This window comes from Etheostoma cragini, chromosome 4 (genome assembly GCF_013103735.1).
Source record: "Etheostoma cragini isolate CJK2018 chromosome 4, CSU_Ecrag_1.0, whole genome shotgun sequence".
NCBI lineage: Eukaryota > Metazoa > Chordata > Actinopteri > Perciformes > Percidae > Etheostoma > Etheostoma cragini.
Genome location: NC_048410.1, coordinates 16,201,443 through 16,222,755, shown reverse-complemented (window position 1 = coordinate 16,222,755; position 21,313 = coordinate 16,201,443). Strand labels below are relative to the sequence as shown.

The window sequence follows — 21,313 nt, the reverse complement described above, 5'->3', positions numbered from 1 at the left end:
TTTTTAACTAACTTTGTTCGTTGGATCTCTGAGGAAGGAGGCTGAGGTCCAATTGAGAATCAAGAAAAGGTTTAATGCAACAAAATGATGAAGATGATGAGACAAAGACAATAAGAAACATACAACATGAGAACACTGCTGCTGACAGCAGACTGGCTCCATGCTTCCCCCATGATGGAGTCGCGTGAGACCCATCATGATCATTCTTAATTACACACTTCTATCCCCTGCACCGGGGGGCGGTTCCTTTTCACCTTGTGCATTCAGATCCATTCTCATTGGTCCGTTGTTGGCATGTTGCAACATGCGTTTTTGGTTACAGATCCAAAGGGTCTATCGTGTAAATGTGAAACTCTAACATCAATACAGTTTAATCTACATTGTATTGTCTTAGCCTAGTCTAAGGGGACAGGAGACAGAAGGCCACCTCCTGGTGGGTAGGAGGAAGCTCCTTTCCATATGTTAAATGCCAGACTTGACCAGATCAGTCAGCAAATGGGTCGTCTTGACCTCTTCTAAGACAAAATGCACATTAACCCATCCTGACTGCATCATACATTAAACAGAGATGCATTTTTTTCACAACATTGTTTTTAACTTTTAATAACTCAACAATCTCACCTGTGGTGTGAAAATACTATAAATCTTACTAAAAACAATGTCTTGTCTTGAATTATATGAACATAAAAATACAACCAAAAATGTAAACATCAGCTGCAAAAGTTATAAGAAACAAACATGATTTTACAAACAATTCATTTTCTTTGACTCTGACCTCATCTGACTCCTTACTTTGTAAAAAAAATGTTTCTTTATCACAACTGTTGCTGCTATGGCTGATTTTAATCAGTGATTAGTGACTAACTTTAGAATCAAAAACAAGCAAATCAAAATATACTAGAAGTCTTCGACCAGATGAAAAAACAATGGGAACTTAAATCATTCAACAGGAAGGCAAACAAAAAACAAAAAAAATCTAGGAAGGAAACAAAAGTCTTAAAATCTCTAAATCAAAAAATAGCATATCAACATAAACATGTGTAATCAAATGAAAACAGATCAACTCCTAACTAAATTTAACTTTCTAATCCAAATTTGCACAAGTAACTTTATACCTAATCTCAAATCTGTAATGCAATCAGATGGTTTGAAATCTCTCTTAATGGCAATAGTGTTAGGGTATATATGCAGCTCTCATCAATGTCCATTGTTGCAAAAAATGCAAACTGGGAAACATTTTCTGAAATCCAGATTTTTTTTAAAGTTCCTTGTTCACCATTGTCAAATCTGGAAACAAAATCTGGGGTCAAAGTCTCATATCTCAGGTCTCAGTCATAGAGTGTAGTCAATGGTCTCAATCATTCTGCACTGTAAGGTCAGCATCCTAGTAACTGGGCTACAATACAAGATCCTACCCAAAACCTTGTAAAAATTTGTAAAAATGTATGAAAAGTGGGATTTGACAGCCGATGTTCCCTAAAAATAACAAACTATATATTTTAATTTTCACCTACAGAGAGTAAATAAATTAATTTAATTTTACTCAAATGTCCCACTTTTGTTTTAGGTTGTTTCAAACAAGCACAACTCGTCAAACAGTCCCGGGTCGCCCTCTAGTGGCCAGGCCACAACAGATTTACTTGGCAAAACAACGATTCAATGACTCTTCTGAAACGAAAGTGAAATAATTTCCTTGAAACCGCTGTCATCTCATAACGTGACACACCCGGTTTCTATGCTGTTCCTGGTTTGACCTGTGCGGTTGTTGTAGTCCGTCCAGCTGATCCCCCACTTTAAATTACTCATCTACTACTGTTGGAGAGACTGCGAGTGCACCATGACAGAACTAGGTGAAATCGATGAAGGATTCTACTCCAGACAGCTGTGAGTATTCACCTACCGACCCCGACCCCCCAACCACCCACACGCACACACACACACACACACGTCAATAAATCTATTTAACTAAGATCCACATGTTCTCTCACCTGCACAGGTACGTTCTGGGTCACGATGCGATGCACCGGATGGGCACAGTCAACGTCCTCATTGCAGGCATGCGTGGTCTTGGGGTAGAAATAGCCAAAAATGTGATCCTGTCCGGAGTGAAGTCTGTGACCATCCAGGATGAGTGTCAGGCAGTGTGGACCGACCTGTCCTCCCAGGTAACCTACTAGGCCTGTGGTGTTGATTTGTTAAAATAGGATTTAAGAAATAATAAAGCTTTGAGGAGATATCAGATGTAACTCATAGACTATGATTTAATAAAAATACTTCCTGTTAGAGCAAAAACAACTTGTCAAACCTGCCAAGTGTAATTTTCCTCTCACATTGCTTACAGTAAGCACTATTTCAAAAACAGGGACTGGTTTTTCAAAACACTACACACAATTACACAACCACAGACCAAATTAGCAGAACACCTCAGATCCTTTGAAAAATGGTACATTCATGCAAAAAACATAATTCAGTTACACACTGCTGTTTCTCACCTAAAACACTTTTAGCAATTCTGCTTCTCAGTGGTTATATTACTGTAAATCAAGTACACAGAGAAAGTGCAAATATACAATAAGTCCACCAAACACTATACAAGACCAATGCTGCAGACCGAGAAAATTATATTTATTCCTCTCCATATACCCAAATGCCTCAACATAGAGAATCACAACAAAACATGTCTCGGTTTTCATGCAACTACAGTAGTGTGCATACACTAACACTGTTAGCTCAGCCGACAACAGACAAACCGAAAATACAGTACAGACCATACTAGACTTACCTTTTGCACATTTTTATAGTGCTCAAACCAGATTAGTTTGGTGGATTGGATTCATAGATTGGCTCAAAGGTGGGGTGATTTGACAGTGGTGCTTTGGAAATACAAGGAAGTGACATCATGATATATGTACTTCTGCATCTAATGTGTTTAGTGTTTTGTAAATCACTATGTGTAATGTTTTGCAAAAGTGTGAGCCTTACATTGTGCTTATAGTGGCGCACATCTAGGCCAACATGTTGCTCCTGGTATAGTGTATAGTGTAAGGTTTTAATAATTGTGTAACCCTTTTGATTTCCGTGTGTAAGCAGATGGCAAAAGCTGTTAAGTGATATTGTTATGTAAAGTTATTTTTTTTCACTTTTGCTTTCTACTTAAATTTTGTCAGATTGGGACTTATATTATGCCACCAATAACATAACATAATGGTGTATGTTGGTAATTGTGTGTCTTATTGTACTATTATGTACTTTCACTGGAGTACATTTTCTCCCATCCCTTACTTTCTTAAATAAAGATTAACTCAAAAAAATGTTCATGTTCATTCTTGACCTTGACCAGAAAAAGACTGTGTTATAAATCAGGTGAACCTTGAGTTGAGATTAATTGTTAAACTGCAATTTCATTTTCCCGCCAGTTCTTCCTGAAGGAATCCCATCTTGGTCAGAACCGTGCCACATGTTCCCTACAACAGCTGTCTGCCTTAAACCCACATGTGCGCGTGTTGCCCCACTCTGGACCACTGGATGAGGACCTGATTCTGCAATTTCAGGTACTTAATTTCAGTTGCATAAAGGCTTTTTCCACACACAAAAAAACTTTGACTTCATAGTTTAAAATTCTTCAAATTTCATCTAGTCGTTTCCCTTATTTTGAAAATAAGATGTCTCCTAACTATATCAAAGTATGTTCTCAATGTATTTGCCCTGGAGGTTTCAAGTTTCCAAGTCACACTTGTGTGAGTGGACCACAATTGGCTTGCAAACTAGTTGCAATAACCCAAATTCCTACTCTTACTTAAATGTCTTACTGTAAACTCAGATTTCAGTTAAGCAGAGAAAAACAACAAGAGTAACAACAAAACGGGGAAAACAAACACTTTTCTGAGTGGAAGGGAACTGCCATTTTTCAGGTGGTGGTCCTCACTGACTCTTCACTGGATGATCAGAAGCGTTTTGGTGAGCTCTGCCATTCACATGGAATCAAGTTTATTGTAGCAGACACCAAAGGACTGTGTGGGTAAGTGGGCTAGAACAAACTGTCCAAAAAATTAAGATATAATTTATTTAATAATGCACCAAAGAAAGAAGTGAAAACCTTGTGGTTCATTTGCAGTCAGTTGTTCTGTGACTTTGGGGAGGAGTTTGAGGTCTTGGACCAGGATGGAGAGCTGCCGGCATCAGCGATGATACAAAGTGTCTCTAAGGTAATATCTTCCATTTGTTTTATGTTACTGGCTTATCCTGCTAATAGTTGTGTTGGGTGACAGTCATACCTGTGGGCATTTTAGAGTTGACAGTTCAACCTGCATGTCTTTGGACTGTAAAAGGCATTATGCACAGTAACTTACTTAACATGTCTTTCAAATTTGAAGGTTGTCGACATGATTTTATTTCAGGAAAATCCTGGAGTGGTGTTCTGCACAGATGACAGGAAGCACGGATTTGCAGATGGCTCGAAAGTTTTCTTCTCTCAGGTCCAAGGCATGACGGAGCTCAACAGCACCAAACCTGTGGAGATCAAAGTCCGTGGTCAGTGTTACTTTGTGTCTTCCCAATTTCTCTTCTTCGCAGTGTAGTGATGAGCCCCAGCCTTTCACATGACACTGAACATTTTCAACCAAGAAATTATAATAGTTGTGATGCAAACTTTATCTCACTTATCTGTTGGTCATTCGTCACCTCTATAACCAGGCTCATACTCCTTCAGTATTGGTGACACTTCAGGCTTTTCGACGTATGAACGGGGTGGAGTGGTGACCGAGGTGAAACAGCCCTGCATGCTAACATTTGTAAGTATCTAGACTTTACTCAATTTTTATTTTAGTTTTTTGCTTTTTCGAAAGTCTATCCTTAACAAAATAATGACAATTGCAGAAACCCCTGAGTGAGGCTTTATTGGACTACGAGCTGCTAAAAATGAATGATTATGGAAAAGTATCAAGGCACAAGACCCTGCACTTGGCTTTCCAAGCCCTCCATGGCTTTGTAAAGAAAGAACAACGACTCCCTCGTCCTTGGTCTCAGGTCGGTGAAGGTTACAAGATATTATAGACAGTATTCATTTCATTTTTCAAAACAGGTTATCTTATCAGTGACAAATAAAACAAGTTAATCATGATTTGGTGTGGCGCTATGTACAGGATTGTTTCCACTCACTTCTTCATTATTAATCCCACACAGTCAGATGCAGATGCCCTGCTTGCCATAGTGAGAGAGCTTAATACAGTCGCACAGCTGGAAGAACTGGATGAAGCTGCTGTGAGAAGCCTTTCCTACACAGCCCGGGGTGACTTGGCTCCTATGAATGCTTTCATTGGAGGCCTTGCAGCACAAGAAGTTATTAAGGTGAGATCAAAAGTCAATGTTTGCAATATTAGTTTCATATCTGAGTTTTTTATGGTGTATAACATGGCTATTGTTACACTGTGAATATTAATAATACATTTCTTGGCACATTCTGTGTGGTGTATAGAGCTGACTACACTTTCCCTGTGATTTCTGTAACGTTCCTGCAGGCATGTAGTAGGAAATTTACGCCTCTTCAGCAGTGGTTATATTTTGATGCACTGGAGTGCCTCCCTGAAGATGGGGACCAACTGGCAGAGTGCTCCTTTTCAGAAGTATGTTAAGAGATTCCTCAATTTGAACCAGTCATATGTATCTGTCAGGAACATTTGGTCAGACTTTGGATGCAATTTCATCATTTATTTTTTTCCCTCTCTTGCAGAAAGGCACAAGGTACGATGGACAGATTGCTGTGTTTGGGTCAGCCTTCCAGGAGAAGCTTGAAATGCAGAAGTATTTCCTGGTGAGAGCAGGTTTGATGTTTGTCCAACAGGGGGCACACTCTGCACTGGAATGCACAAGCGCCATTTGTGTTTTCCTTGTCTGGTGTTAATGATGATGGCACATGCAGGAAACGGCTGTGATACTGGCGGCATTTCCTGCCAGTGTTGACCTTTTGTGCAGGGGCCGTTCAACAGTGCCAAACCCTTTCTCTGTTTCCTTTGAAAGTGTTATTTTTACTGTTGTTTATTGGCTGTATATGTGTGTTATTGAGATAGAGAGAGTGCATGCATGTGTTACTTTTATCACCCTACAAATTCCGCACAATGTATCAGTTAGACAAGTAACATGCTACACGTTGTAAAAGACAAATTATAATTTTTTTGTTATCTGTAAAATGTAGCTTTCATTTGTTGTCATACACTTGCATTGTATGAGCTAATATATATTTAGTGTGACACAGTCTGTAATGTCATGTTTCAAGGTTGGAGCAGGGGCCATCGGCTGTGAGCTTCTTAAAAACTTTGCCCTCATTGGGCTCGGTGCTGGAGAAGAAGGGCACATCACTGTGACAGACATGGATTTCATAGAAAAATCCAACTTGAACAGACAGTTCCTGTTCAGGTTTCAGGATATTGGGGTGAGAAAACACACAACCACACACTCTGTAGTTGAAAATCTCATACGCCGTCATAGCTCACTGGTTCTTATTAGACTTTAAGAGGACGGGTCATAAGGCTTCACTAATGTCAAGTTGAAGGTATTTTGACTGTCTGAGTGTAGTTTAGTATACATTATATATGTATAGTTGATCTCTTATGTCTGTGAAAACAACTACCAGTGTCCAGACAACTTACGCAACACATAGTTGAGTGGGGTATGTTGATTAAAAAAAAATCCTCAAGTGCTATGAAATTCTGGACAGAAAAGAAATAGTTAATTCTGTTTTTTATTTTTTATAATAAAAGAGCAGTGAAACACTCAGAGGATAATCTACAGTAGTAAACATGTTAAGCATTCAAAGACCAAGGATGTGTTCTATAGGTGTTAGATTGTCTGACTTTACCAACACTTTACCACCCATTTGCTCACTTGTTCATAAACAGAAACCAAAATCGGACGTTGCAGCCGAAGCAGTGAAAGAGATGAACCCAGGGATAAAAATCACCGCTCACCAGAATCGTCTTGACGCTGACAGTGAAGGAGTGTATGATTACAACTTCTTCACCGGTCTCGACGGAGTGGCTGCAGCCCTTGATAATATAGAAGCCAGTGAGAACACTTACTCTGCTTTCATCACCATTATTATTATAAATGCTCATTACCACATTGATTATACTGGAGTATTACAGTACATATTTAAATACATTATGCTTTTAAACGAACATTCTTTTTTAACTTTCAACCCACCTTTTCCTGCCCAGGGGTCTATCTCGATGGCCGCTGCGTTCAACACCAGAAACCCTTACTGGAGGGAGGAACTTTAGGATGTAGGGGTCATGCTCTGGCAGTGGTGCCTCACCTGACAGAGTCTTATGGCCCGGGCACATCAAGTTCTAATGAAGCCATCCCACTGTGTACGCTGAAAAACTTTCCTCACCGCATTGAGCACACCTTGCAAGTATGATGTAAACTTCTTAGTCTGATTAAGCTTTAAGTTTCTAAGTTTGAGTTTCACATATTGATTTACCTAAGTTTGCTTAAAAATCTACTCTGAATAACCCAAAAAATAAAATACGCCCTACTAAAATTGTTAAATGTAATTTTTAGAGGTTACTACTAAGTCTTTTTGTTGATAGACAGAAGCATACAGCATTTTATGGTGCTGTTTCATTGAACTGCATTATATGGAAAAATGTTTCAAATTCTTTTATCCACATGATTTAGATATATTAAGGGCCAAACATTAGATGTATTACAGCACTAGAAACTCATTAAGAGTATAGCCATGCGGTTATGTGAGAATGGAAATAGAAACAATGGTGTTTTGAGCTAAATGCTGAACTCTGCAAGCTAACCTGCTTATTATGTCAATGCTAACATGCTGATGTTTAGCAGGTTTACCATCCTCTTTGTTCACTATTTTAGTTTAGCATGTTAGTATGCTAACAATAGCTGATAAGCACTAAACTATAGTTGAGGGTGATGGAAATGTCAGGTATTTGGTCATAGTTCAGAATTCAAGGATCACTAAAGTTATCCTTAAGGGAACATTAATTCACATACCAAATTATGTTGCAATCCAAACACTAGTTGTCATGACATGTTGGGGCTAGAGGAAAAGTCACGGGATCCTTAAATTTAGTAAGATTCAAAATCTACACTACAAATGTGTGTACCAAATTTCATGGAAATCCATCTGATATTTATGTCTGGACCAAAGTGGTGGAACCACAGTAAGACAGAACAGCATTTCCATTTAAACAGCAAAAAGGGTTTTCTGGTCACACAGTGTGTTGTTTTATGCAGTTTAAAAAGTTACTATTATACTGATTGCATTATCTGTACAAACATTACAATTCATTTAGTGGGCCAGAGACCAGTTTGAAGGACTGTTCAAACAAACACCTGAAAATGTGAATCTCTTCCTGAGGTAAGATATGATCTCACCCTAATGTGATTTACCTTTTTCCAACAACAAGTGCTCCTCCAACAAAAATGAGAATTACATTACATTCCTCAATCTGTAGCCAGTGTGCTGGCACTTAATGACCACTACTTGCTCATTTTAAAATGCTTCTCTGCTCTCCTACAAAGCATTCCAACAAAATTACAAAAGCTAATGAAGTGCTTCTCGCTCATTATTTTGTTTTATAAACAGGAAAACATGTGGTTGGCTTTTAGCTGTAAACCCCTAGTAAAAACTACATAAAAAGTCTGTCTTGCCAAGCCTGTACTCTGTAATGTATGTTTCACAGCAACATTATGTTCTCCAAATAATGGACATAGTCTCTCAACTAATTAGAGGCTTTCTGGTTTAGAAACATCTACAGAACAAGAAAGTAGATTAGATGAATGCAGAAGAATGCACTACATCATGTCAAAGGGTTTTGTCAGTGACTTTACTGCTAATATGTTATTTATTATCCAGCCGTGTTTTGCCATGTCTCTCTGTTTGTTTTGGTGAGATTTGATGTAATCCCCCTTATTGTAGAGCACTCGCACACTTTCTCATGTGTTTAAACAGAAACAAGAAGCAGAAATGGTGCTTGTTGGCCCACACAGTGTTAACGTTTTTCACATTAGAAATAAGAACATGTACTGTGCATTTCTTCGGAGGCCTCTTTGTTGCGAAGTCAGTGAACACCTTTCTGGACATCTTCATGAGGCAGGTCAGTGACAGTTTGTGATTGTGATTGGTTTAAAGAACTGCCAATAAACCAGAGTACGTTTTTCTCCCAATACCAGAATGCTGTGTCGACTTGCCAGACCTTCCTTTGCAGCGCCACTTAAAAGAAGGTCTGGCAATTTGAGACCAGCTAAAAGATAAAGTTGAGAGGCACTATAATTTCACACGTTGGCAACATTTATTAATCTTTTGTCTGTGTCGACCTTAAAAAATTCAGCAGCCATTCCCTGGCCTTGTCTGTCCGTCATTTGGTGCTACTGGGAAGGCAGCGTACCCTAACCCAAACCCTCTTTTACTCTCGGTTACAGTCTTTTGATCCAATTTAAATAGAAAAAAACATTGTTAACATTAACCTACATTCCTGAAGTGGAAAGGGAAGGTTGTGGCTGGTGTGCACAACGGCGGGTGCGCTGTGGGGATTATGGGGTGTAAACCATAGACTGTTTATTTATTAACGGTCTATATTGTAAACACATACCCACCCTGCACAGCTACCTACCCCTCATGTTGTAGTCCAGTAAATGCTAAGTCCTGTTTATTGAGGTTATGGAGATTTGTTGTGTAATCCTGCTACCTGTGCAGCTCTTTGCAGAACTATGACTCTGAATGTTCCTGTTTAGACCTGTTTAGGTGTACCTCATGCAGAAGAGGTAGATCCCTTTTTGTTTCGCAGTGTAATGCAGTATACGGTGAGCTGGCACATAATCCTGCAAGAACTGTCCACGTGTGTTGTACGGAGTTGCACTGACGAGCACACTACAAGCTTACTAACCATTTCATTTCCTTTCCGCTCTTAGCCAAGCGTAGAAAGAATCCCCTTTGAGTCACTACAAGACTACACCCTAATTTACAAAGATCTGTTCAGTCATTGTCCTCTGTGCTTCCTAGAACCAAATATTTTTCCATGAGGACGTTTCAAGCTTTTATTCTGAAGTTTCCCCCCCCCCGTAGAATGTAACATATAACCAGAAATGTAGACAATACTTCTGCTGTCTTGTCTTTTTCCACATCTGGTAATTATTATCTTCTGTATACGCTATGCCTGTCATTAAATAAAAAAGAATTGGTGCACTTTCTCCTGCAGAGATGTAGAGTTTGTAGAGCGGACTCTTGGCCTTGGAGATGCTGAGGCCCTGGAGACTCTTGCGGGGGTGTGGAGCAGCCTGAAGGACATGGGATCTGGAGGACAACGTCCAACGAGTTGGGAAGACTGTGTGAGCTGGGCACGTTGCAAGTGGGAGACTCTCTTTAACAACGATATTCGGCAGCTTCTGCACTGTTTCCCTCCTGAAGAGGTAAAATTACACCAGAGGAAATATAACTCCCCAAAGACAAGTACTGTAAAGCTGTGATTTATATTCATTGACACAGTGGGGCACTGTTGCAAATGTAAGGTCCTTACACAGGCTACCAATTAATTTAACACTGCAATGTGGCATTAGCACAAATGGAACCCCAATCAGTGTTTCACTTTTCACATTTCACCTCATGGACTAGTGCAGCAATTTTCCCCGGGCTCATAGACCACTGTTACGCTTGTTTGAAACCTGAACACTGAAAGCCATCTGTGATGAATATCTTTAACAGGGTCCTAAGGGTTTGTAATCTGGTGAAGCATGCAGACAGAGTGATGTCACATGGTGCTTTCACACCTGGGGGGGCATGGATCAGTATCAACCCAAACAGACCCTCACTAACCCCAGTCTCCGTCCAGCAACTGTCTGTTTCTAGCCTCATTAAATGTCCCTGCAAGGTTTATAGAAATCCCCCTGACCAAGAATGATTTTCTTCCATTCGTGTCTGCTTAAATATTTATTATGGGACACTAAATTCCCTGTATTTCTTTGAAAAAAGCACAACTTTTGTTATTAACATGTCTTATACTGATAAAATGAGCCGTTTCTCTTGTGATACAATTAGCATTTAAACTGATCTTGAAACAAATTTGTTTTTATGGATAATCAACACAGCAGGGATGGCTATAATGTTTTGCTTCTCCTTTTTCTTCCATAGCTCTCTTTGTTGTAGTTATGTATATGAGAGTTATGGTGTCATAGTCCTCTTGAAAAGTCACTTTCGACCACAAACTTTCTAAGGAACTATGACAAGGCAGCTAATGTCAGTGAACGGTCACAACCCAACATGACAACTACGGATACACACAAACATGACAGACGGCCACACATTCAACATAACAGCTACTTTGTTGGGTGTGAGCTGCATCCGATCAGTGACATAAAAATAGAATGAAAGACTGGCCAGTATAAGATATGTATGCAGCTAAAATGACATCAGAGATTTAAGTACATGCAGTCCCTTTCATTACATTGAGTGGCTCACTGCCTCCTAATGAAATTACTGCATTTTATACTAGTTGATGATCAGTCAGTTGAGTGATGGCAATGTTTTCTCATTGAAGTCATAAGTTAGTGAGTTTTTTATTTGCTTTATTGTGATGTCTGAATCCTGATTGTGAAAAGGAGAATGCTGTTGATGCCTTTTGGCTGCTATAGAAAGCACCCCTGCTGTGAAAACTGTGGCACCACCAGTAGGAGACTCTCTCTTTCCCAGCATATGGACCATTTGGAGACATCAAACGTCCTCTGTCCCTTTGTTCCTTTATCAGACATACAAATTGTGTTGTCAACACTCGACTGATAACAATATTAGCCTGGCTGTCTACGGGGAGGTTGTAATCCTCCTGCTGTGTCAGAAAACAGATGTTTGTATCAAGTTATACATACATACTGTGTGTTGCATATGATCTTAGTTTAATGTCTAACAACTCTTCTAAAATAAATGAAGTGCTTGGAATATATAGAAATTAATCCTTTTTGAAATGAGGGACAAAAATCTTCTTATGGCTGTCACCTTTGTATTATGAAGAACTAGAATGAGATTTGTAAAAGATTATATGTATAGGTGATATTTTCAGCTGTTGATCATTGTGATAAAGGGATTTCATTTTGCTTTTCTTTAGCTTACTTCTGCTGGTCTACCCTTCTGGTCTGGAGACAAGAGATGCCCTCACCCACTGACCTTTGACCCCAACAATGTGAGTAGTGTCTGGTCCAATTCTTCATGCAGAAGTAATAATAATAATAATTACAATAATAATAATAATAACAATAATAATAATAACTTTAATTTATCTAGTACCTTTCAAGAAACCCAAGGACACTTTGCAGATTACAGGTTGTAGGCAGTGGTAAACAGGGATGTAGCATTTTGGATATCTGCAGGGAGGGTGTTCCAGATGGATGGGACTGCAACACTACTAATGATATGCACCTTAAAACAGCAGACAGGAATAACTGAAAAATGCTGCAGTATTTGGTGATGACCACTTGCATTCCTTCTTTATCTGACCTGATAGTAGCTCCTCCCCACTCTAACTATATACTGGATTCTTATCTGAGCTGTGAATGCCACTTAAACTGCCTATTGAAAGGCAGATAATTATCTGCTGTCCACACACGTTCACATCTTTGATAGCCGGACTGATTCTACATACTCTCAGTCATCATTTTATTTCCTCTCCTCCCATTTCAATTGTATTTCCTTAAGAATTTCTTTTTGCACTTCCATCTGTATGTAATGTTATCATCTTATCTTTTGTAAGCGTTCTACTTTGACAGACATGCTACAATAGCAATTCAACTTCTCAGTAAAATAAATAGTGTTTGTAATTTGTGTGTGTGTGTGTGTGTGTGTGTGTGTGTGTGTGTGTGTGTGTGTGTGTGTGTGTGTGTGTGTGTGTAGGGAGAGGAAGAAAGTGATCTATTGTTACAGCTCCCTGTTTGGTTCAGGGAAGTAATTTGGGCTTAAAGCACTACCTCAATATACCTTAATATTTTACACAATGTCCCTTCCACAATGAAGAATAATGTCCAATGATATAGTATATTTAGTATATTTATACGGACGTTGATATGGACATTACTTTCAATATAATTACAATATATATCTTTAATAAGAACATTAACAACAATAACAGTTTATATTTTCATTTTGTGTTTAGACTACCCATATGGAGTATGTGGAGGCAGCAGCTAATCTGTATGGGCTGATCTACGGAATCAAGGGGACAAGAGACAGGGCTGCTATCAGAAAAATCGTAGAGAAAGTCCACATACCCTCTTTTACTCCAAAGTCCTCCATGAAGATTCATCTCACCGACAAGGAGATGGATGAGGAGAAAGAAGTGGAAAGGGATGACGAGGGTGAGTTATTACAGTTTATGCTATTACGTCACTTTCTTGCAGGATTTCTTTTCTTTACTCTCTTACTGTGTCTTTGCACCAGAAAAAGTCCGACTTGAGGAGTTGAAAGAAAAGTTGTCCTCAGCATCTCTGAAAAGCTCAGCCATGCAGATGTACCCCACCGACTTTGAAAAGGTAGGGCAAGAGTGTGGTGACACCTTTACTGCATGCTCTGCAGAAACCACAGACAGACTGGCGGCAGAGCTCAAATCTAATAGGTGCTTTCAGAATATGTCTTTTTTTCTTGAATCTGTGCTTTTCCTCAACATATTCATGTCACTGTTAGAACTCCTTGGGGGCTAAGATATCTACTTAAGAGATTCCATGCTGGAAAAAGAACATATTATTTATTCAGCTCATGTGGAACTGATTTGTTTCAAAATCGGCCTAAGTGAGAGCTGCATTAGAATACTTTTGGTGAAATGCAAATGCATTTAACAACTCAGGACAGAGACATACTGTCCTCAACCGTGTTGACTGCATCTTTGAAGTAGCACACTGAGCCCAGGTAGATTCCCCTCTATATCACTGTCACAGTCTCTCCTCACACTCTTTCACACTACCTTTCAACAAATTATCACTAATTGTCTGGATATTACATCCGGTTTTTATCGCTCGATTGACATCTGAAAGTGTCTGTGGGAGCCAAGCGTAAAGGTCCATCTTTTCTAGTTATTTGGGAGTGCAGACTAGACATATTTCTTCCCAACAAATTCCTAAAAGTTTATCCTAACCAGCTGTTTTAACACATTCAGCTATATCAGCAGATAAAAAAAACAGTTCAGACTCTGAATCTAACCCCAAATCCAGACCAACTTTTTGGATTCAAATCATCTGTCATCAAGTCAAGTGTCGCAAGGGCAGCAATTTGTACCATTCACATTACAACACTCAGGGTGCGTGAGCTGGACCATAATAAAAAATCTATTTATTGACTATATAAAACACAAACATAATGAATTTGTGTCAAATATATCAAAAGTTGTGACATTTACACTTTGAGTAATTTTTTTCTATTAACGTCTTGAATTATTGTGGATGTCTCTTCCCAAATATAATTTAATTTTATACTAAATTAACCCCTGTGGGGAGACATTTGTCTTCTGCATCGGACCCATTCTATTTTCTTGTTGGCCCTCCAATGACTTTTGGGGTTTCCCTGGAAACCTTGGAAAAGGAGTGGAATAATTAAAATGTTCACCTCCTTACAGCCATTTCCTTTATCTTTTTGGATGCTGCGAATGTGGAGAAGAAAGGTGTGTCAACGACTAAACCTTTACTTCAGTCCCCATGCCTTAACAAAGAGCTATTAGCAGGACAAACAGGGTGCAGTTGCTATAGCTGCAGAAGTGAGTGTTAAAGGAATTTAGAAAGGCTATGGAAAATTACTCTCATGGAGCCTAAATGAGGTTCTGGTAAGCATTCTGTGACTCAGGAGATGCAGTAATGAAGGTGAATGAGGTAAGTCAGGTACATATTGAATGTCATCTTGAACAAGAATAGGATCCCCAAACTACAGTACTCCCCCTTCTCTTCATTTTTATCCCTATGTGCACAGGTCATTCTCTGGATAGATGGAATGTGTGTAGGAGGGTTTCAGATGCATCAAGTTGCCAGCTAGGAGCTTCCTCACAACCCCTAAAGCCATCCCTGAGTGACAGTCACCTTCCTAGCCTTTGTAGAACCGCAGCAGCAGAGGCATGACCTCATTGGCCATGTCGATCACAACAGAAACCTGATTTCCATTGCATTCTAATGGGGTGACCAAGTCATGCATTTTAGTGATCTAAGTGACAACAACAAAGCCTTCAAAGTTCAAAGCAGCCTAACTGATCTGTTCATTTGGCATGGCCATGGATACATACTTAGATGTTGTTTTTGTGCATCAAGCTTTGGATTATGTTATATGAATGACGATGATGAACAGTATGTTTACTATCCCGTTTGGCACAGGATGACGACAGTAACTTCCACATGGACTACATTGTTGCTGCTTCTAACCTGAGGGCAGAGAGCTATGACATCCCTGCAGCCGATCGGCACCAGGTCAACATTTTCACAAACTGCATCATCTAATCAAATCTCTCTGAAGGCTTAAAAAATATAGAGCAATGAGGTAAAAGTGAGAGGTGGTATAGATTAGAGAAAGCAAGAAAATGCCGCCGCCCCTCCCTTGGGGTCATGTTTTAGTCAGTGCTGCACACACCTGCCTTAAAGCCCCAGAGACAGCCTCCTCACCTATTGTTCCTGGAGCAGAACTAATCACAGCACTTTACCTGTAGCCTGGGAGGTGACACCTGAGCTATGCCTTCAACCAGCCGCTGCAGGAGACACACACACAGCCATGACAGATGGAGGAGGGGGGGGATGGGTCCGGCTGACTGTGGGGAGACAATAGAGGGTTACCCTTGTGTAATCATACAGAGATTCCCACATGTTGCATCTGGTTTGGGATTAACTTTACTTTTCCTCACCATTACCCTGGTAATATAAGGGTTTTTCACAAATGTGTTCAAAATGTTCAGTATATGTACTTCTACATAAGGGTGAGGAAATAAGTCAGTATTATATTACTAGTAAGGATATTGTTCTTTATATATACTGTACATATATATTGATGTGGCAAAGTTATAAAAAAATCCTACATAAAATAATCAACTTAATGTTTAATACAATGACACACTGTGTTGTTCTGCATTACACCCACCAAAACTGCAAAATAGCTGATCACATTGACTTTAATACTATACCTAAGTACAGTTTAATGTACTTGTACTTTACCGAATTATTTTTCATTCTGTTGCTGCTCCATGTACTATTCCACTGTATTTCATAATGAAATATTGTTAAAAAATGCCACTAAATTTATTTTACTTTGCAGTTTGCAATGATCATTTTGAATGTGACGAATGGATACAGTTTAAACTGTCCAACTGTTCTGCAACATTAAAGTACTTTTTTTACATTAATGCACTACTAATAATGATTACATACTATAACTATGACAGGACCTTATCCCGCTGCTTAATGGGTATTTTACTTTTGATAGTTTAACTGCATTTTGCTGATAACACTTTACTACTTATACTTAGATTTCAAATGCAGAACTTTTACATGTAAGGGAGTATATGATCTTAATACCTTGTTAACCACTGAATGTAGTGGACATGACGTATAAAGTAACACACAAAAGAAAGTTAAGTTAACTACAAGAACCTCAAAATTGTACATAAGTAAATATACTTAGTAAGTAAATATACTAATTTTACTTGATTCAACTACATTTTATAAGTGAACTTTCCTCTTGTTCCTTCACAGAGTAAGCGCATAGCTGGAAGGATCATCCCAGCAATTGCAACCACCACAGCCGCAGTGGCAGGCCTGATGTGCCTGGAGCTGTATAAACTGGTGCAGGGTCACCAGAAGATCAGCTCATATCGAACAACTTATATGTACCTGGCTGCCCCTCACATTGTGTTGTCCCAGCCCATTCAGCCCCGGCACTTTGAAGTGAGTAGCATCTCTATTCACCTACAGCCATTTTTAGTTGCAGTCAGTGATTGTGGTGGTTATATGGACACAATTTACAAAGGATTCAGTCACATACAAGACCTGAGTAGAGCACTTTATACAGCCAGACAGACCCTAACTGTATATACATACTGTACATATACATGATTTAAGTCTGTCTACTTTGGGGATAAATCAGTTTGGTCCTTTGTAGATGCAAGTCCTTCCTCGCTAGCTGGAGAGTAATAAGTCATGAATGAGTGCTCTGAATTTAAGATACCCCTGCTAACTGTCAATCTCTTTCATGTGAGCCAAGTCTTTAGCTAGCTCAGTAGGCTATAATCCTCAGGGTATTTTACTGCAGGTAAAGGATAAACACACCTATGTCTGCTTCTGTGTTTGCACAAATTAAGTACATTTAAGATAACTGTAATTCAAGGCAGTAGGACAGGAGCTTATATTCTCTTGTGACAAAGTCCTTTTAGAATCAAATCTACGCTAACGGTTGACGTTATACTAAGGTCTTTATGCGGTATTGGCCAAGCTTTAAAACACAAACACAAAATGGCTACCACAGATTCAAAACCAAAGCAACTCTCCGGGTCATATTTTAGGTCAAGTCTGAGAGGATACCCAGTCTACCCTGTATTTTCAGCCCTGTTACAGGACCGACTGCTTTTCCCTCAATATCTCACCTCTGGAGGGAATCAGATATTGGAGCTGCCCTCGCCAGCTTTTTCACTTGGAGCATTGAGGCTCTGACTGACAGGGGTCACTGGGGGTTAGCAAGTGGGGTAACTGGGTCCTCTGGGACGTGAGGGTGCAATGGCAGGGAGCTCTGAGACAGTGTAGGTCTGGTTTCAGATTTGGTTACAGGCAAAAATGCTGCAGCTGCATTAAAGGCTGCTAATGACAGAGGCAGCTGGGATTTTCTGTGCAGTACTGAAGTTCCAGGCATGCCCTCTTCCTTACTTACAAAGACCCTGGTGTTCTCACAGTTGTTGTCTGTAATTCGGTCAGCAAAAGTGTTTGCACATACTTCTAAAATTTACTAGCCGAAATACAACAGTGCCTAAGCAGCATGAAACGTTGGATGGACTAGGTCAATGATTGCAGTCACGCATCAACCCAGCTAGAGGTTATATGTTCAAGTGTTAAATCATTTAGTCAGAGGGATGGGCAGACCTTAGATTTTCCAAAACTTTCCAGGCTTTTTCAGCGGGGCTTATAGTGTTATCAGCGTTTAATCTTTGCTCTATTCAGCAGAGTAGCAAGAACAGAGACCGGAGGAAAAGTTTTCTCCAAGTTTTGGGGTCTGTATTTTGAGGGTTAGGGGCAAATCTGGCACTAGTAAATGAGAAACACGTGCTGTTACACACTTGGAGAAGATGGTTGGCTGCCAACAATTTAGCCATCTGAGTGGGAGATGCTCTAATGTATGCCAAAGAAAACGTTTTAGTCGTAAATCTTCATGATTATCTTAAGTTTGTCTGTGGTACTTTCTGGAAAAATCAGTTCAGCTCTTTTTCTCAAGCATATTCCTCTTTTTTTTGTGTGATCCACATAGGTAACTGCACTTGAGTTCTGAAAACCCACAGCAAAAACAAATGAAATGGCATCAACAGTGTTGTAGTAGTACTCAAGAGCTCAAGAGGTCTTAAAATTGCTGTGCTGAAAATACCAATATTAAGTCATTTAGAACAGTGTTGCCTTTACAACCTCAGATACAAAATACCATAATGTTGAAGAATTATATTGAATAAGGATGCCCTGCTTGTGATTGTTGATCGATTTGTGAGTGCTACAATGTAAGACAACGACTTTTCTTTACTGAATGTGTAAATGAAAGTTAAGGATGCAAACATAGATTATTTAAAATAGCAGAAATTTGCCAAAAGTAGTGAAAGCAGAAAACTAAAGTCACATACCTATTGATATTCTATTATCACTCTAATCTGTCTAGGATCAGAGACAGTTTTATTAGGCCCTCTTTGAAGCAAGAGCAGACGTGCAGCAGTGAAATATCACTGATCAGACATGCAGCATCAAGAGCTCAGCTTACTTTTGCAATGACTTAGACCTCTCCTCTCATGAGATCAGTCTCAGTTCATTAATATCAAGTAACAACACACTGGTAGTACTGGTGGCCCACCCGGTGTTCACCCAAAGTGGAGTGTATTTTATCCATCACATCACAGATTTGCCAGATGTTTGGCAGTCATTGTAATGTAACCTGCTTTATCACAACTCTGAAGGGGAAACAATATGTTAGTGAGACGGTTGTTGTGATTTTTGAAAAGGGGTTTTAGATTGGGTTGTGAACCACTCTGTCCACAGATAACTGTTTTACTCACAGACTCTTTAACTAAAATACATTACTGCTCATTCTCCCACCATGCAAACCCTTTTCCAGAAATTGTTGTTTTAAAGCAGCTGTTTCCCAAAATAGGAAGTTCCCCTGGCCTTCCCCTGCTGTTATTATGGAAGCAGAAATATGTAAACAAGCGGGAGGCTGTCCTTGTCTGCTCAACACTGTGTGATTCTTTAGACTTGTTTTCATCCTTGGGTTTATCAGGTGGGAGGCCAAGGCATAGACCATTAAAGCAAAGGGTCTAAATGCAATCTGTAATCTCAAAGGGGTTGCTTGTGATCAAGAACCCACAGAGAATTATCACCCTCAGCTTTACATGGCATTTTAGTGTCTTTCCGGGTATTATTTTGGATGTACAGTCCATGACTAACTGTTCTGCTTCTCATCAAATTGTCATCAAAATCGTCAATCATCAAAAAAATTGCTTAAAATGCACTCTTTGTCACAAGTTGCTCAATACTGTAGGTAGTTAAAAGGAACTGCACATATCACATACATGCATGCCTTGTTGTTGCAGAAAACAAAATGAGACAAAAAGAGACAAAAGGATATTTCAAGTTCAACATAGATTAATGAGTGCTGAGCTCCTGCAGCTGTAACTGAGCTACAGCTCCAGTAAAACATGTGAAGTAAAACGCCAAGACAGAGGAGGATGTGTTTCAGCTGGTTGTTAAATAGCTCTATCCTCAAACCCTCCAGCAGCTTGCCTAACTCTCTGTAGCAGTGTGCTGTCTTTACTTGTCTTCTAGGCTGCCTGCTGGTTGTATGCCATGGAAATACTCCCTCTTCCATGTCTGTGCACAAATCCTCCACACTCTAGTCTTAACTTTGTGCCCTTTCATGCTCCCTTGATTTCCCTCTTCCCCAGCTAACCCTTTTGGTCTCTAATTGAATTAGCAGTGTTGGAGGCAAGGCTCCTGATTTCAAGGAAACCACTCCAAGGCCGATACTCACACTGGTTCTTTGTTAATTGCCTACAGAAATGACAGCTATTTCCTGCCTTCACAGGAAGCCGTGTATTGAAACCAGATTTCCCAGTGAGCACTACTTGATCTTGCTGTTTGGTTAGTAGAGCACCAGAAGGAGGCAGGGACTGTTCATCTTCTCCAGGCTTTTAAATAACTATTTCATTCACAACTTCTTCATCAAAAAAGCCTATTTAATATCAGTCAAGTAGAAACAAGGATGTTTGCACTTTTAGATGAGTATCCAGGGTGGTTATATGTGTGGCACCAAATGTAAAAATTCAGATTAAAATTGATCACTGATATATTTTGATTATTTAGCTCCCTTTCCTCACATTTAGTACATGTTAAATCCATGTTTGTAAAATTGAAATCCAAATTGAAATGTTAAAGCTTAATATTTAATCTAAACCTAAATGGTAAATCTAAATCTAATTGTGAAATGTTAAATCTAAATGTACATGTTAAATATAAAGCTAGTTATTCAATGTAAAGCTAAATGTTTAAAACATTTGCAAATAGCCTATTTTATTCATTGTTTTTCTTCCACGGTCAGTGGTGTGGACGGGAACACATCAAGGGGCGTGGATTATTTGCCTATTTCATTTACTGTAACAACATTTAACATTTAGATTTAATATTTAGAATTTACATTTTACTTTTTATTTTTACTTTTATTAACATATTGTTTACAAGTTGTTTTGTATGAATTTCTTTCTTAAATGTGAGAAAAATTTGCTAAATGTGTGGAAAGTGAGCTAACAAAATATGTCAGCTATAAAATTGTGTCTGAATTATTTACATTTGGAGCCCCATTAATGTTTTAACCTGCAAAACCTGCAGCTACTCTATTTGTGATTTGAGCACTTATATAATTGAAGGTTGCACATCTGTCACACAAATAACAGGGACTGGCTTAGAGAGAGAACAAGAACAACAAAAGGGGAGATTTACCTCACATGTGGTTAAATCTATGCTGGCCCTTGCACTGTGCCAGTAAAGAAACAGGGTGAACATGATCCAAGGCACTCTCTACTCCTCCGGGAGCTCCTGCATGGAGCTCCATTGT

General features: G+C 39.3%; 1 protein-coding gene across 1 annotated transcript in view; it reads left to right on the top strand.

Annotated features, from left to right (window-relative positions):
- The first annotated feature begins 1,634 nt into the window (after positions 1 to 1,634).
- The window catches only part of uba7 (ubiquitin-like modifier activating enzyme 7), a 34,281-nt gene continuing 14,602 nt past the window's right edge, over positions 1,635 to 21,313 (top strand). Inside the window, exons 1-21 of the mRNA XM_034868797.1 lie at positions 1,635 to 1,884; positions 1,997 to 2,165; positions 3,417 to 3,551; positions 3,912 to 4,018; positions 4,115 to 4,205; positions 4,398 to 4,530; positions 4,693 to 4,790; positions 4,876 to 5,025; positions 5,182 to 5,346; positions 5,517 to 5,621; positions 5,729 to 5,809; positions 6,272 to 6,427; positions 6,894 to 7,059; positions 7,212 to 7,408; positions 8,316 to 8,380; positions 10,221 to 10,431; positions 12,117 to 12,191; positions 13,158 to 13,359; positions 13,442 to 13,533; positions 15,352 to 15,444; positions 16,717 to 16,908. Of these exons, the coding sequence (XP_034724688.1) occupies positions 1,838 to 1,884; positions 1,997 to 2,165; positions 3,417 to 3,551; positions 3,912 to 4,018; positions 4,115 to 4,205; positions 4,398 to 4,530; positions 4,693 to 4,790; positions 4,876 to 5,025; positions 5,182 to 5,346; positions 5,517 to 5,621; positions 5,729 to 5,809; positions 6,272 to 6,427; positions 6,894 to 7,059; positions 7,212 to 7,408; positions 8,316 to 8,380; positions 10,221 to 10,431; positions 12,117 to 12,191; positions 13,158 to 13,359; positions 13,442 to 13,533; positions 15,352 to 15,444; positions 16,717 to 16,908 (2,730 nt within the window). The 5' untranslated portion in view covers positions 1,635 to 1,837. The remainder of the gene's footprint in view (positions 1,885 to 1,996; positions 2,166 to 3,416; positions 3,552 to 3,911; positions 4,019 to 4,114; positions 4,206 to 4,397; positions 4,531 to 4,692; positions 4,791 to 4,875; positions 5,026 to 5,181; positions 5,347 to 5,516; positions 5,622 to 5,728; positions 5,810 to 6,271; positions 6,428 to 6,893; positions 7,060 to 7,211; positions 7,409 to 8,315; positions 8,381 to 10,220; positions 10,432 to 12,116; positions 12,192 to 13,157; positions 13,360 to 13,441; positions 13,534 to 15,351; positions 15,445 to 16,716; positions 16,909 to 21,313) is intronic.